Source organism: Hemiscyllium ocellatum, chromosome X (genome assembly GCF_020745735.1).
Source record: "Hemiscyllium ocellatum isolate sHemOce1 chromosome X, sHemOce1.pat.X.cur, whole genome shotgun sequence".
Lineage (NCBI taxonomy): Eukaryota > Metazoa > Chordata > Chondrichthyes > Orectolobiformes > Hemiscylliidae > Hemiscyllium > Hemiscyllium ocellatum.
In genome coordinates this window covers 19748132-19761562 of record NC_083453.1, presented here as the reverse complement: position 1 = coordinate 19761562, position 13431 = coordinate 19748132, and the positions used below count along the sequence as shown (strand labels likewise).

Here is a 13431-nt window from a genome sequence, read left to right as displayed (position 1 = left end):
GACCTGAAATGTTCTGGTTAATTTGATAAACCATTTCTTCTACTACAAGGCTGCTTGGCATTTCAAGTCAGTATTGAGACCTTGAGTCAGAACCAGAGTGAAAGGGCACTGGGGGATGGGGATTAGACATCCCTCTCCTTGAGGTCTGGCTCGATGCCCAATCTGATTCCACAACTAGGAGGAATCACACCTGGGCCTTCCAAAGCAGACCCGATGGGCTGAATGGCCTACTTCTGCTCCGATGTCTTGTGATCTTCTATAGTGCTGCACCATCAGCTGCCCAAATCCAATGCTCTGTAAGTTCCTCTGAAGCTTTCCCCTCTCTCCTCCTCCTTTTAAAACACTCAAAACTTTTGGTCATCCGTCCTTGTATGTCCTGACATGGCTCAGTGTCAAGTTCTGGTCAGATTATGATCCCATGAAGCACCTTGGAGCATTTTTTTCATGGCATTAAAAGCGCTATATGAATGCAAGTTGTTGTTGTCAAGAATAAGTATGGCAGGTCATTCAACTGCACTTGGCATCCTGGCCAATGTCGATCCTGTTTTATCCTAAAATTGCACACGAGCATGTTCTCTGGTACAAGTTCTCTAGCAATCAGTCTTCTCTCCCAAAACCAACTTTCGCTGCAGCTCAGATCCACACAGGACTCGAACAAGCCTGGGTCGATAGCACATATCCTGGGCTTTGTCTTTACCTGCTGAAGCACTGGAAGGCAAACAGTTACCTCAGTTCACTGGTCTCTACCAGGGTAACAACAATCAATTGTTATGGAGGTAACACCTTCTGCACAACCAGCTTAAAATACCATGAAAGAACTGAGGGGAGAGGTGGTGGATTCCTTCAGTGATTAAAAAGTACTTGAGTATTGCTGTCAAAACAGACATGCTGTTGAAACCTTTCTGCCTTGCACTCATTGAGAGACAATCACAAGAATGCCACATTTCAAAGTGAACAACAATTTATACAGCATGGGAAGAGGGTGCTGATTGATTGGCAAGCAGATTCTGATTGGTAGAGGTCTTGCCATGGAGAATGCGCAGGGTAACTGTTAACTGCCAAACTTTTGTTTAAATTCAAACCAGGTAAGTCGACTCTGATTGGTCAAGGCATTGCCATGGGAAATGTACCAGGGAATGGACTTCACTAAATAGCATTTTACATGCTCATCACACCAATGGTCTCGGTCAACTGGCACCAGGCATATGCAGGCACCACCACTGACACTGGGCACAGCTGGGGTGGGGGCATTATTTTGTCCAGAGCCTGCACAAGCAGTATCGCAGCAAAGTTGTGCACACAGAATTTGGCAAGCAGTACCAGAGCAAGGTCGCATGCGCAAACGCAGCATTGCTTCAAAGCTGCCCTGCAAATTAAAGTGGGGGGAGGAGTGGCTGGAGAGTGAGAACCTCAAGTGGGCCCCATCTTATCGCCAAAGCATGTTTACTGGCTGGAGAGGTTGTGTATATGCGTGTCTGTGTTTTGTTTTGGTATCTCAGACCGACCTGCGCCAATCTTTTAGGCCCTGGTTGAATGGCTCTACCATTCATATGTGCGATTCCGGCTGTAATGATTGTTCAAGTCCAGTTTACCACTGAATCACTTGTATTGATGCTGTTGGATTTTTTTTCAAGGCTATGGGTTTGTGGATTTCGATAGTCCTGCTGCTGCACAGAAGGCAGTGTCTGCGTTGAAGTCCAGTGGGGTGCAGGCTCAGATGGCAAAGGTAAGTGCACACTCTTGCACTTGTAAAGCAGCACTGGCTGCTTAGGCTGACCGCTTTTTGTTGCAGAAGATGGTTATTCCCCCATCCCGTTGCCAGTCCGATCAAAAGTTACTTTCTTTTTGGTCACTTATCTAAAACAAGATGTATTAGCATTGGTTGCAGTCCAGAGAAGGCTTACTAGACTGATTCCAAGTATGGAGGGACTGTCTTATGAAGAGCGATCGAGTAGATTGGGCCCATACTCTTTGGAATTTAGAAGAATGAGAGATGAACGTATTGACATATACACGATTCTTAGAAATTGATAGGGTAGATGTAGAAAGATTATTTCCCCTTGTGGAAAGTCTAGGACCAGAGGGCATAATGAGATGTGGCATATTTAAGATAGAGATGAGGAGGAATTTCTTTTCTCCGGGAGGAGTGAATCTGTGGAATTCTTTGCTACAGAGGGTGTAGATGCTGGGCTATGTGGTATTTTCAAGGCTGAGGCAGATTTTTAATCAGTAAGGGAATCAAGGGTTATCGGGAAAAGGCAAGAACATGAAGTTGAGGATGCTCAGATCAGCCTTGATCTTATCGAATGGTGGAGCAGACTCAATGGGCTGAATGGCCTACTTCTGCTGTTACATCTTATGGTCTCCCACCCCCGCCAACTCCCTCCCCTCATTCATTCTTTGTCAAGATGCATGTATTCACTGACGGAGATCAAGTTCAAAACTCAAGCACTTTACTTAGTGACTGCCTAGTTGCCTAGCGACAAGTGACCAGGAACAGCTCTGCGTCATTGGACTCCCTCCTTCATTCTTCTGGAGAGCTCTTACAAGAGACCCCTCAGCTACCTCTGCTCTCCATGGCCTGCCCAAGGTAAAACTGATTCTGTCAAATAATTCACCAGGTATGGTATTTATTGACCCTCTCTAAATTGCCCCTTGTGAAGATGGTGGTGAGCTGCCTCCTTGAACCACTGCACTCTATATTCTGTAGGTTGACCCTTCATGCCATTGGGGAGGGACTTCCAGGATTTTGACTCCGTGATAGTGAAGGAATGGCAGTATATTTCCATGTCAGGATGGTATGTGGCTTGGAGGGGAACTTGCAGGTAGTAGCGTTCCCATGTATCTGCTCTCCATACTGTAATGAGAACTGGATGAACATCCTACCACATAGAACACGAGCCAAACCCAGCTGATATCTGTTTTCTTTCCATCCTTGATTTTGGACCCTCCCCTCACACTCACCATTGCAAACTCTTGGCCTACATTGGGGTCCCCATCTCTGAGCATGCAGGTTAAGATCCTGTGATGTTGCATTTGTCCGGATACCATTAGATATTGTCAAATGTGCTGTTGGGGGTCCCAGAGATGTGAAATTGGATACCACCTTCAGCAGAAAAGATGTCATGACTTGACCTTGGGTTGCAGTCATCACCAACAGAAGCTAGTGCCAGCAATTTCCTTTGTGTATTTGGTTTGCTTAGTTGATGCTTTCCAATCACACCCTTATCATCCTTTTGTAGTCATAGGCAGTGTGTGTCATGGCTTCTGCCACAGCAGTCATGTTATCTGAAGGGATAGATTGGGTATGAAGGTGAAAATTTGATAGGGTCAATGGCTTTCTCTCAATTTCCTCTACTTCCAACATGGAGAGTATTCTCTAACTTCCTCTGCCCCTCCACCACACCAACGCCTTCACCCTGATAGTTAGCCACTGAGCCATAAATAAGGCGGTCAGGCATTTCATTGTTTCTTTCCTGGACAATCTGGATTTCACCACATTGAAATACTGTAATTAAATATCTGAGCTTCCAAACAGATTGGGTGTTGGTGGTCATGGCAATATGGCATACAAAATTATGAAGTGTCTAGAGATTCTTGATGTCCTCTTCCAAAAGAGTACAGGAATGAGCAATTAGTCTTCTGCTGAGTGGTTTAGTCACCAATGCCTCAGCTCTTAGTGATGATGAATCTTGTGTTTTGCTCTGTGTGTCTGTTGCCATTTCTGTGAGTTCACCGATCTGTAGTAGCAGCAGCTGCCAAGTTCCATGATTATTTGAACTCATCGTATTGACAGGCCACCATTGCATGCCCTATAGCTATTTTTGTGTTTGTGCATGCGTGGGAGTGTGGGGTAACCCCCCCCATTAGTCAACTCAGTTAGGAAGGACTCCGGCTCCATCCTATATCAAGCCAATTTGAATGGTTGGCATGACATGGAAATGTGGCAATTGGCTTCAGCAACTCTTGTTTGGCGGAGGAATGTCGAGAGGGTGATGGCAGGGAAGTGTTCATCTTGAACCTGCTCCAGATGTGTGCATGTGCGTGAGTGTCTATGTAAAAATGTGTGCGCATGTGTGTCTGTGCACGTGTGTGTACAAGTGAATATTTTTTTTGTTTGGGTATACTTGTAACAAAAACAGAAGTTGTGGGAGAAACTGAACCAGTCAGGCAGCATCTGTGGGAAGAGAAACCGAGTTAACCTTTTTGGAGCCAGTGATCCTTCCGAACTGTCCATGGATATGTTTATGTTTGGGTGTTTGTGTCTGTGTCTATGTGAATGTCTGTACATTTGAGAGAGTATGCACAAATATGACTGTGAGTATGTGTGTGTCTGTCTGTCTGGGTGTGATTGAGTGTAACTCTGTGTGTGCCTGTGTGAGTCTGTGCATTTGAGAGGTTAGGGATGGACATCTGATGAGAACAGGATATGGGGGGGGAATCCATGCCACCAGTGAGCGCAGAGGCAGATGATATATTTTCACAGCAAGATGGTGACTTGTCAGTGGCTTGGCAAAAATAGGCACAGAGATGAGATGAGATTTTATTTTCAAAATGTAGAGAGTTGGTGCCACTTGGAATGTGCTGCCTGAATGCTGGGTGATGGAGGCAGGTTCAATACTAACTTGAAAGCATGGACTGATAAAAGACACGCTTCCATTTACCTTGCTCGACTAGATTCCAATCCGTTCCAAAGAATGCACTATTCACTTGCGTAGTACAGATTATTTTAGGGGTGGTGCATTCCGATGTGAAAGGCACACCTTAATGACATTTGTATAAAATTCCTTCATCTGTTATTTCAACAGAGGCACAGTCCATTTCAAACAAGCAGCCTGATGTACTAATGGGGAAGGAGTTTTGCACAAGCATGTTTGGTGAGCACAGACTAAAGATAACCCCTAGGTCATTTTGAACTGTAGCACTTCACCCTCATCAGGGACTGCCTTTACGCTTTGAATACAACACTCAAACCTTACATGTCATGGTGCTGCAGAGACATCAGCGAATCAGCAATCACATGACAGTGTCCCATCGCTAGCACTCCACCAGTAGAGATTACTAGGTAGCTGTGCTGTCAGTGACTCAAAGCTCCCATGGGAAATGATAAAAAAAAGCTTTACTTTTTGCCCGCAGTCACAAGCTTTATTTAAGCATTTTGCACAGAGACATCTGGCTATTCCGGGAAGATGGAACTGAGTTGACCATCATTCTCCGGATTTGAGCTGGGCCAGCATTTTATTATCCATTTCTAGTTTCCCTTGAAAAGGTGGTGGTGAGCTGCCTTCTTGAATTGCTGCAGTCCATTTGCTGTGGGTAGACCCACAATGTTGTTAGGGAGGGAACTCCAGGATCTTGATCCAGCAACACTGAAGGAAAAGTGATATATTTCCAAGTCAGGATGGGGAGTGGCTTGGAGGGAATTTGCGTGCAGTGGTGTTCCCATGTATCTGTTGTCCTTGTCCTTCTAGATGGAAGTGTTCATGGGTTTGGAAGGTGCTGTAGAGGGAGTCTTGGTGAGTTACATCTTGTAGGTACATACTGCTGTTACTGAGGGAATCCGGTTTCAAACTGAATCCAGTTTGGTCAGATCAGCTGAAATTCTTTCTTTGAATTGACAGAGTTAGATTGGCTACTTTCTTGAGCCATATAAGAAGACAAAAGCACAGCTTACTAATAGCTTGGCTTAGAAGTGTTATGCGAGTGGATGTGGGAGTCAGAAGTGCAATGTTTGTCTCACACTTAGCATTTCAGGATAAAGATGCTAATTACAATGAGCAGAGAGTGGAAAATATCTGTTTTCCTGAAGAGGTCAAGGGTGAGGGTTGGTTGGTATGTCGTAAAAACTGGTTGGGCAGTGTGGGACTAGGGAAGATAAACGTAGAGCCAGATGTCTCAGGAGCGAAATCAGGAAACACATCTCCACACAGAGGGTGGTCAAAAATTGGAAATTCTTCTGCAAATGGCAGTTGATGCTAGATCAGTTATTCATTTTAAATTTAAGATGGATAGATCTTTGTTAGTCAAAGGTGTTAAGGAACATGAGTAACAGTGACAAATGGAGTTAGGTCAGATCAGCCATGATGTCATTGAATGATAGGACAGGGTCAAGAGGCTGAATGGCCTCCTGCAGTTCCTATGGTGCCAGAATATGTTGACTTTTATATATATATCAAGGGGGCAATAGTGTCTGTCCCAGAGTAACAATTGTCTTCACCAGTTGTGATCCAAGGAGGCCCAAGGAGGAGCTATTTGCAGTCAGAGAATCATAGAATCAAAAGATTTACAGTACAGAAGGAGACCATTCTGTACCTGCTCCTGAAAGAGCTACCCAGCTATTCCCAATCTTCAGCCCTGTCTCCGTATCCTTCCAAATTCATCCCTTTCAAGTATGTATATATTTTCCCTCTTTTAAAGCCTCCTATGGAATCCGTCTCCACCACTCTCAGGCAGCGCATCTCTGAGTAAAGACGTTTCTCCTCATCTCATTCCTAGCTCTCTCACTGATGGTCTTGAAATTGTTACCCTTAGTTGCTGACAAAGCTATCAGTGGAAACAGAATATCCTTCTTTACCCTGTCAAAACTGTTCATAGTTTTGAACACCACAATAAGATCAGCTCTTTATCTTCTCTGCCTCAAGGAGAATAAGCCCAATTTCTCTAATCTTTTCTTGTATCTAAAATCCCTCATTCCTGGTTTCATTCCAGTAAATTTTCTTTGAACTGTCTCCAGAGCTTTAACAAATTTGCTGAAATAAGGTGCCCAGAACTGAACACAGTACTTCAAATGTGGACTGACTAATGATTTGTAGCAGTGTAGCATCACTTCCTTGCTTTTATACTCTGTGCCTTTATTTATAAACACAAGAATCCTATAAGCCGCCTTAACAACTGTTCCAACTTGCCTGGGCCACCTGAAGATCAACATAAATCCCAAGGTCCCTCTGCTCCTGTATTCCCCATAAAGTTATATCATTAAGCCTTTATTGTCTCTATATGTTGCCTCTACCAAAATGCATTGCCTTGCACTTCTCTGCATTGAAATTCATCTGCGATTGAGATTTTGCCCTCAATACCCATCTCCAAATTATAGAATCATAGAGATGTATAGCACCGAAACAGACCCTTCAGTCTGACCAGATATCCCAACCTAATCTAGTCCCACCTGCCAGCACCCGGCCCATATCCCTCCAAACCCTTCCTATTCATATACCCATCCTGACACCAATCCCTGAGTAACACCACTTTCAATTCATCTCCAGTCTGAGAAATGTCCAACTTCTAATCCATGCTGCCAAGCATCATCAATCCCAAACATTTCTAATTTGCTAACCAAGCTGCCATGTGGCAACTCACCAAATACTTTCTGAAAGTCTAAATATATAACATGCACAACACTGCCCTCATCCACTATCTGTGTCACCTCGTCAAAGAATTCAGTTAAATTTGGCAGACATGACCTGCCCTTGACAAAACCATGTTGACTGTCTAGTATTAATTTATTTTTCTCTAAGTGTATATTTACATGATCTCGTATTATGGCCTCCATCAGTTTTCCCAATATTGATGTCAAGCTGGCAGGTCTGTAGTTTCCTGGGTTATCCTTTGCCCCTTTCTTAAACAACTGTGTCACATTTGCAATCCTCTGGGCCCCAGGGACTAAATCCTCTATTTAGACAGGCCTGGAAAATTTCTGTCAACTGCTTCCCAGTTTATTCCCTTACCTCTCAGTAATCTAGGATGCACCCCATCTTGCCCTGGTGACTTCTGTACCAGGGTGCTGCCAGCTTATTAGCACCCCTTCTTTATTTATCACTAAGTTGCTCAGATGCTCAGACCCCACGTTTTCTCATAGGCCATTGTCACCATCATTGAATTTGATACAAACAGAAGCAAAATATTCACTGAGAAACTTTGCCATATCCTTTGCTTCAGTGAGCAGACTACTCTGCTGGTTCTTTATGGGCCCTACTCTATTCTTCACTAATATTTTACTATTAACATGTTTGAAAAACATTTTGCTGTTTATTTTAGCACAGTTTACCATCCTTTCTCATGCTTTCTCTTAGCCTTCTTTTTTCCAGGCTTAGCTTTTGCATTTGAGATACTCTTCTCTGATTTTTATTGCTATTATTATTCCGGTATGCATCATATGCCTCCTTTTTCTTCCCTATTTTCTCATCAATATTTGTAGCCATCCGGGGTACTCTAGCTTTGGATACCCTGTTTGCAGCTCTAGCCCTCAACTCACTATTCAACAACTCCTGAGGTGTGTCTCAGGCTGGGATTTGGTGTAAGGAAAGGGAAATGAAACAGAGCAGTCATCCTGTTCGGAGATGTTGTTACACACCACTGCAGCAGGTGGGACTTGAACTTGGGCCTTCTGGTTCAGAGACAGGGGCACTACCAGTGTACCACAAGGCCTCTGCAGGGAAACAGAACCGATACTTTCGAATCAATCTGTTCAGAGATGTTACGGCACACCTTTGGAGCAGGAGGAACTTGAACCCAGGCCTCCTGGTCAAAGGTAGAGACACTGCCACTGCACCACAAGAACCCTTGGGGACACGAAACATTTGTTAAAAGCAAAGTGTAAGCACCTGAAAATGTCCATTGGAGGCCCTGAAGAGTCTGGGTTTGAGGGCTGCAGCAAAAGAAGTCATGACAATATGAGATTAGTTACATAGAGATGGGATCCAGAGTAGGCCCTCAAGCCTGTTCCACCATGCAAACAGAACATGACTGATTTTCTACTGCAATGCCACTTACCTGCATTATCGTCATACAACCTTAATTACCTTTAATACTGAGAAATGTATTGATCTGAGTCCTGAATGTACTCAATGACTGACCCTCAACTGTCCTTTGGGATAGAAAATGTCCAAAGATTCCCCCTCTCTAAGTGAGGAATTTCCTTTTCCTCACCTCAGTCACATTCTGGTTCTTGGCTTATTAGCCAGGAGAAACGTACTATCCACATTCACCCAGTCGAACTGTGTAAGAACTTTGTAAGTTTCACTGAGGTGACCCTTCATTATTTGAAACTCTAGAGAATACAGGCCTGGTTTCCTCAATCCTGGCTCATAAAGCAAACCCACCATCCTAGGTTGGGTTAATCTAGTGAACCTCTGCTGCACTCCCTTTCTGGTTAGGACATGCTTCCTGAGGTAACAGAATCAAACCAGCACTCTGTACTCCAGGTGAGGTCCCACAAGGGTCTATACAACTGCAGCAACTTCTGTAGTCATGTTCCCTTGAAATAAATGCCACCATACCATTTGCCGCCTTAACTGCTTGCTCCCATTGAATGTTAACTTTTAGTGACTCCTGACTAGGCACACCCAGGTCCTTTTGGATACCTGCACTTTTCAACCGCTCATCATTCGAGAAATATTTTGCCTTTTTGTTGTTTATACCAAAGCAAGTAACTTTGCAATTATTCACATTATGCCATGTTCTTGCTATCAGTCTGTCTAAATCCTCTTGAAGCCTCCTTGCATCCTCCTCGCGACTCACATTCATCCCGGTCTTGTGTCATCAGCACATGTTTGGAATATTATAACTAATTCCCTCCTACAAATCTTTGCTATAGCTCGCGGACAGCTGTGGCCCCAGCACTGATCCTTATGGTACAACACTTACAACAGCCTGTCACCATGAGAATAATGCATTTCTTCCTCCCCTCTGTTTTCTGCCAGATCTCAATCCAGAGCAGTATATAATCCCCAATTCCATGCAATCTAATTTTGTTTACTAACCTGTGTGGGTCTTCAGAGAACACAAATACACCACATCCACTGGTTGAGTATATTGGAGTACTTGTAACAATAAAATATGCCCTTGTCAAGCAGTCACAGGTTGATGAGAACAAGTTTGACTTATTTTGGTAGCCATGAAACCTCTTTTTGGAGGGATCTGCATCCGCATTAGCTTGGCGATGTTGAGGAAGGGAAGGACAGCATCTTTCATCCACAATCACCATCCCCCCTATGCCTTTTTCTCATCTCTGTTCTATCCTCATGCCCACCCACTATTATCTTTGCTTTACTTATTGTTGTAAACCACATTTTGCAGTCCATAGATCATGAGCTGATTATCATTTGCTGCTGAAGTAGGCCTTCGGCCCCTCAAACCTGTTCCACTAGTAATAAGAGCATGGCTGATACAATTGGGGTGCCAAGTCCTCTTTCCTGTCTGTCCCCTGAACCTTTCACTCCCTTGTTCCTCAAAAATCGGTCTAACTCAGCCTTGAATATATTCAGTGCCCCAATCTCAAGTGTCACATTTGCAGTCACCTGGGGGAGAGAATTCAACAGATTAACAACCATCTGAGACACAAAACAACCTTCCTTGTCTCATTCTTAAATGGGAGAGCCTTGTCTTGAAGCTGTGACCTCTCCATCCACATTTTGGATTCCCTGGGAAAAGATTCTGCAGTGTCTAATCTGTCAACCCCCCTCAGGTATGGTTCAATAAAGTTGCCCCTCATTCTTCTTAACTCCAAAAAGTATAAGCCCAACCTGCTCAACCTCTCTTCACGATAAGCCCCTCATCCCAGGAATCAGCCAAGTTAGCCTTCTCTGAACTGTTAAATTATCATCATCAAATTATAAACAGTTTTTAAGGGAGACTACATTGATGTCCATGACATGAGACAGTTGGAGAGGGGATGATTTGGGGGGAATGTGGAATATACACATCTTAATTTGCGCTCACTGACTCACATAAGATCTGATTGCACATAGAAAATAGGACCGGCAAAGCCATTCAATATAATAATGGCTGATCATCCAACTCGGTCCCCTGTTCCCACTTTGTCTCCATACCCTTTGATCTTTTTAGCTCCTAAAAACCATATCTAACTCCTTCTTGAAAACATTCAGTGTTTTGACCTTGGTAACTTTCTATGATAGAGAATTCCACAGGCTCCCCACTCTGAGTGAAGACATTGCTCTTCATCCTAGTCCTAAATGATCTACCCCGATCCTTAAGTAAAAAATGAGGTCTGCAGATGCTGGAGATCACAGCTGCAAATGTGTTGCTGGTCAAAGCACAGCAGGCCAGGCAGCATCTCAGGAATAGAGAATTCGACGTTTCGAGCATAAGCCCTTCATCAGGAATAAGAGAGAGAGAGCCAAGCAGGCTAAGATAAAAGGTAGGGAGGAGGGACTAGGGGGAGGGGCGATGGAGGTGGGATAGGTGGAAGGAGGTCAAGGTGAGGGTGATAAGACTGAGTGGGGTGGGGGCGGAGAGGTCAGGAAGAGGATTGCAGGTTAGGAGGGCGGTGCTGAGTTGAGGGAACCGACTGAGACAAGGTGGGGGGAGGGGAAATGAGGAAGCTGGAGAAATCTGAATTCATACCTTGTGGTTGGAAGGTTCCCAGGCGGAAGATGAGGCGCTCCTCCTCCAGCCGTCGTGTAGTTGTGTTCTGCCGGTGGAGGAGTCCAAGGACCTGCATGTCCTCGGTGGAGTGGGAGGGAGAGTTAAAGTGTTGAGCCACGGGGTGATTGGGTTGGTTGGTTCGGGCGGCCCGGATGTGTTCTCTGAAGCGTTCCGCAAGTAAGCGGCCTGTCTCCCCAATATAGAGGAGGCCACATCGGGTGCAGCGGATGCAATAGATGATGTGTGTGGAGGTACAGGTGAACTTGTGGCGGATATGGAAGGATCCCTTGGGGCCTTGGAGGGAAGTGAGTGTGGAGGTGTGGGCGCAAGTTTTACATTTCCTGCGGTTGCAGGGGAAGGTGCCGGGGGTGGAGGTTGGGTTGATGGGGGGTGTGGATCTGACGAGGGAGTCACGAAGGGAGTGGTCCTTGCGGAACGCTGATAGGGGAGGGGAGGGAAATATATCCTTGGTGGTGGGGTCCGTTTGGAGGTGGCGGAAATGGCGGCGGATGATACGTTGTATGCGGAGGTTGGTGGGGTGGTAGGTGAGAACCAGTGGCTCCTCCCACCCTGCCCCCTGTAAAAACGCCATCCCATATTCCCAATTCCTTCGTCTCCGCCGCATCTGCTCCCAGGAGGACCAATTCCAACACCGCACAGCCCAGATGGCCTCCTTCTTCAAGGACCGCAGATTCCCCCCAGACGTGATCGACGATGCCCTCCACCGCATCTCCTCCACTTCCCGCTCCTCCGCCCTTGAGCCCCGCTCCTCCAACCGCCACCAAGACAGAACCCCACTGGTTCTCACCTACCACCCCACCAACCTCCGCATACAACGTATCATCCGCCGCCATTTCCGCCACCTCCAAACGGACCCCACCACCAAGGATATATTTCCCTCCCCTCCCCTATCAGCGTTCCGCAAGGACCACTCCCTTCGTGACTCCCTCGTCAGATCCACACCCCCCACCAACCCAACCTCCACCCCCGGCACCTTCCCCTGCAACCGCAGGAAATGTAAAACTTGCGCCCACACCTCCACACTCACATCCTTCCATATCCGCCACAAGTTCACCTGCACCTCCACACACATCATCTATTGCATCCGCTGCACCCGATGTGGCCTCCTCTATATTGGTGAGACAGGCCGCTTACTTGCGGAACGCTTCAGAGAACACCTCCGGGCCGCCCGAACCAACCAACCCAATCACCCCGTGGCTCAACACTTTAACTCTCCCTCCCACTCCACCGAGGACATGCAGGTCCTTGGACTCCTCCACCGGCAGAACACAACTACACGACGGCTGGAGGAGGAGCACCTCATCTTCCGCCTGGGAACCCTCCAACCACAAGGGATGAACTCAGATTTCTCCAGCTTCCTCATTTCCCCTCCCCCCACCTTGTCTCAGTCGGTTCCCTCAACTCAGCACCGCCCTCCTAACCTGCAATCCTCTTCCTGACCTCTCCGCCCCCACCCCACTCCGGCCTATCACCCTCACCTTGACCTCCTTCCACCTATCCCACCTCTATCGCCCCTCCCCCTAGTCCCTCCTCCCTACCTTTTATCTCAGCCGGCTTGGCTCTCTCTCTCTTATTCCTGATGAAGGGCTTATGCTCGAAACGTCGAATTCTCTATTCCTGAGATGCTGCCTAACCTGCTGTGCTTTGACCAGCAACACATTTGCAGCTACCCCGATCCTTAGACTATGACCCCTGATTCTGGACTCCCTGGTCATCGAGGAACATATATGCTGCATTTACCCTGTCTAGTCCTGATGGGCATTTAATTTTTGTACCAGCATTAGGCCTGGTATCCTTTTGGCATTATGGCGCCTGTCAATTTCAGGTAGTTGTGTGTGTCATGATGGTGGTTTGGGGGTGGGGAGGGCGGGATTGTGGTGAGGGTGAGGTAGGATCTCACAGAACTGATATCATTTCAGAAAAAGCTCAAGTGGCATCTCGAGCAACTCACATTATATTGAGTCCTTCACTCCCTCCATAGCTTCACCCCTGCAATATCCAGCAGCCCCACACACCTCTGGGATCTCT

General features: G+C 46.1%; 1 protein-coding gene across 7 annotated transcripts in view; it reads left to right on the top strand.

Annotated features, from left to right (window-relative positions):
- LOC132805834 (RNA-binding motif, single-stranded-interacting protein 2-like) overlaps nucleotides 1-13431 on the top strand; it is a 339644-nt gene that overhangs the window by 168905 nt on the left and 157308 nt on the right. For all 7 annotated transcript variants that reach the window (XM_060821132.1, XM_060821135.1, XM_060821130.1 and 4 more), the window contains exon 4: nucleotides 1635-1726. In XM_060821132.1, coding sequence (XP_060677115.1) covers nucleotides 1635-1726 — 92 coding nt within the window. The remainder of the gene's footprint in view (nucleotides 1-1634; nucleotides 1727-13431) is intronic.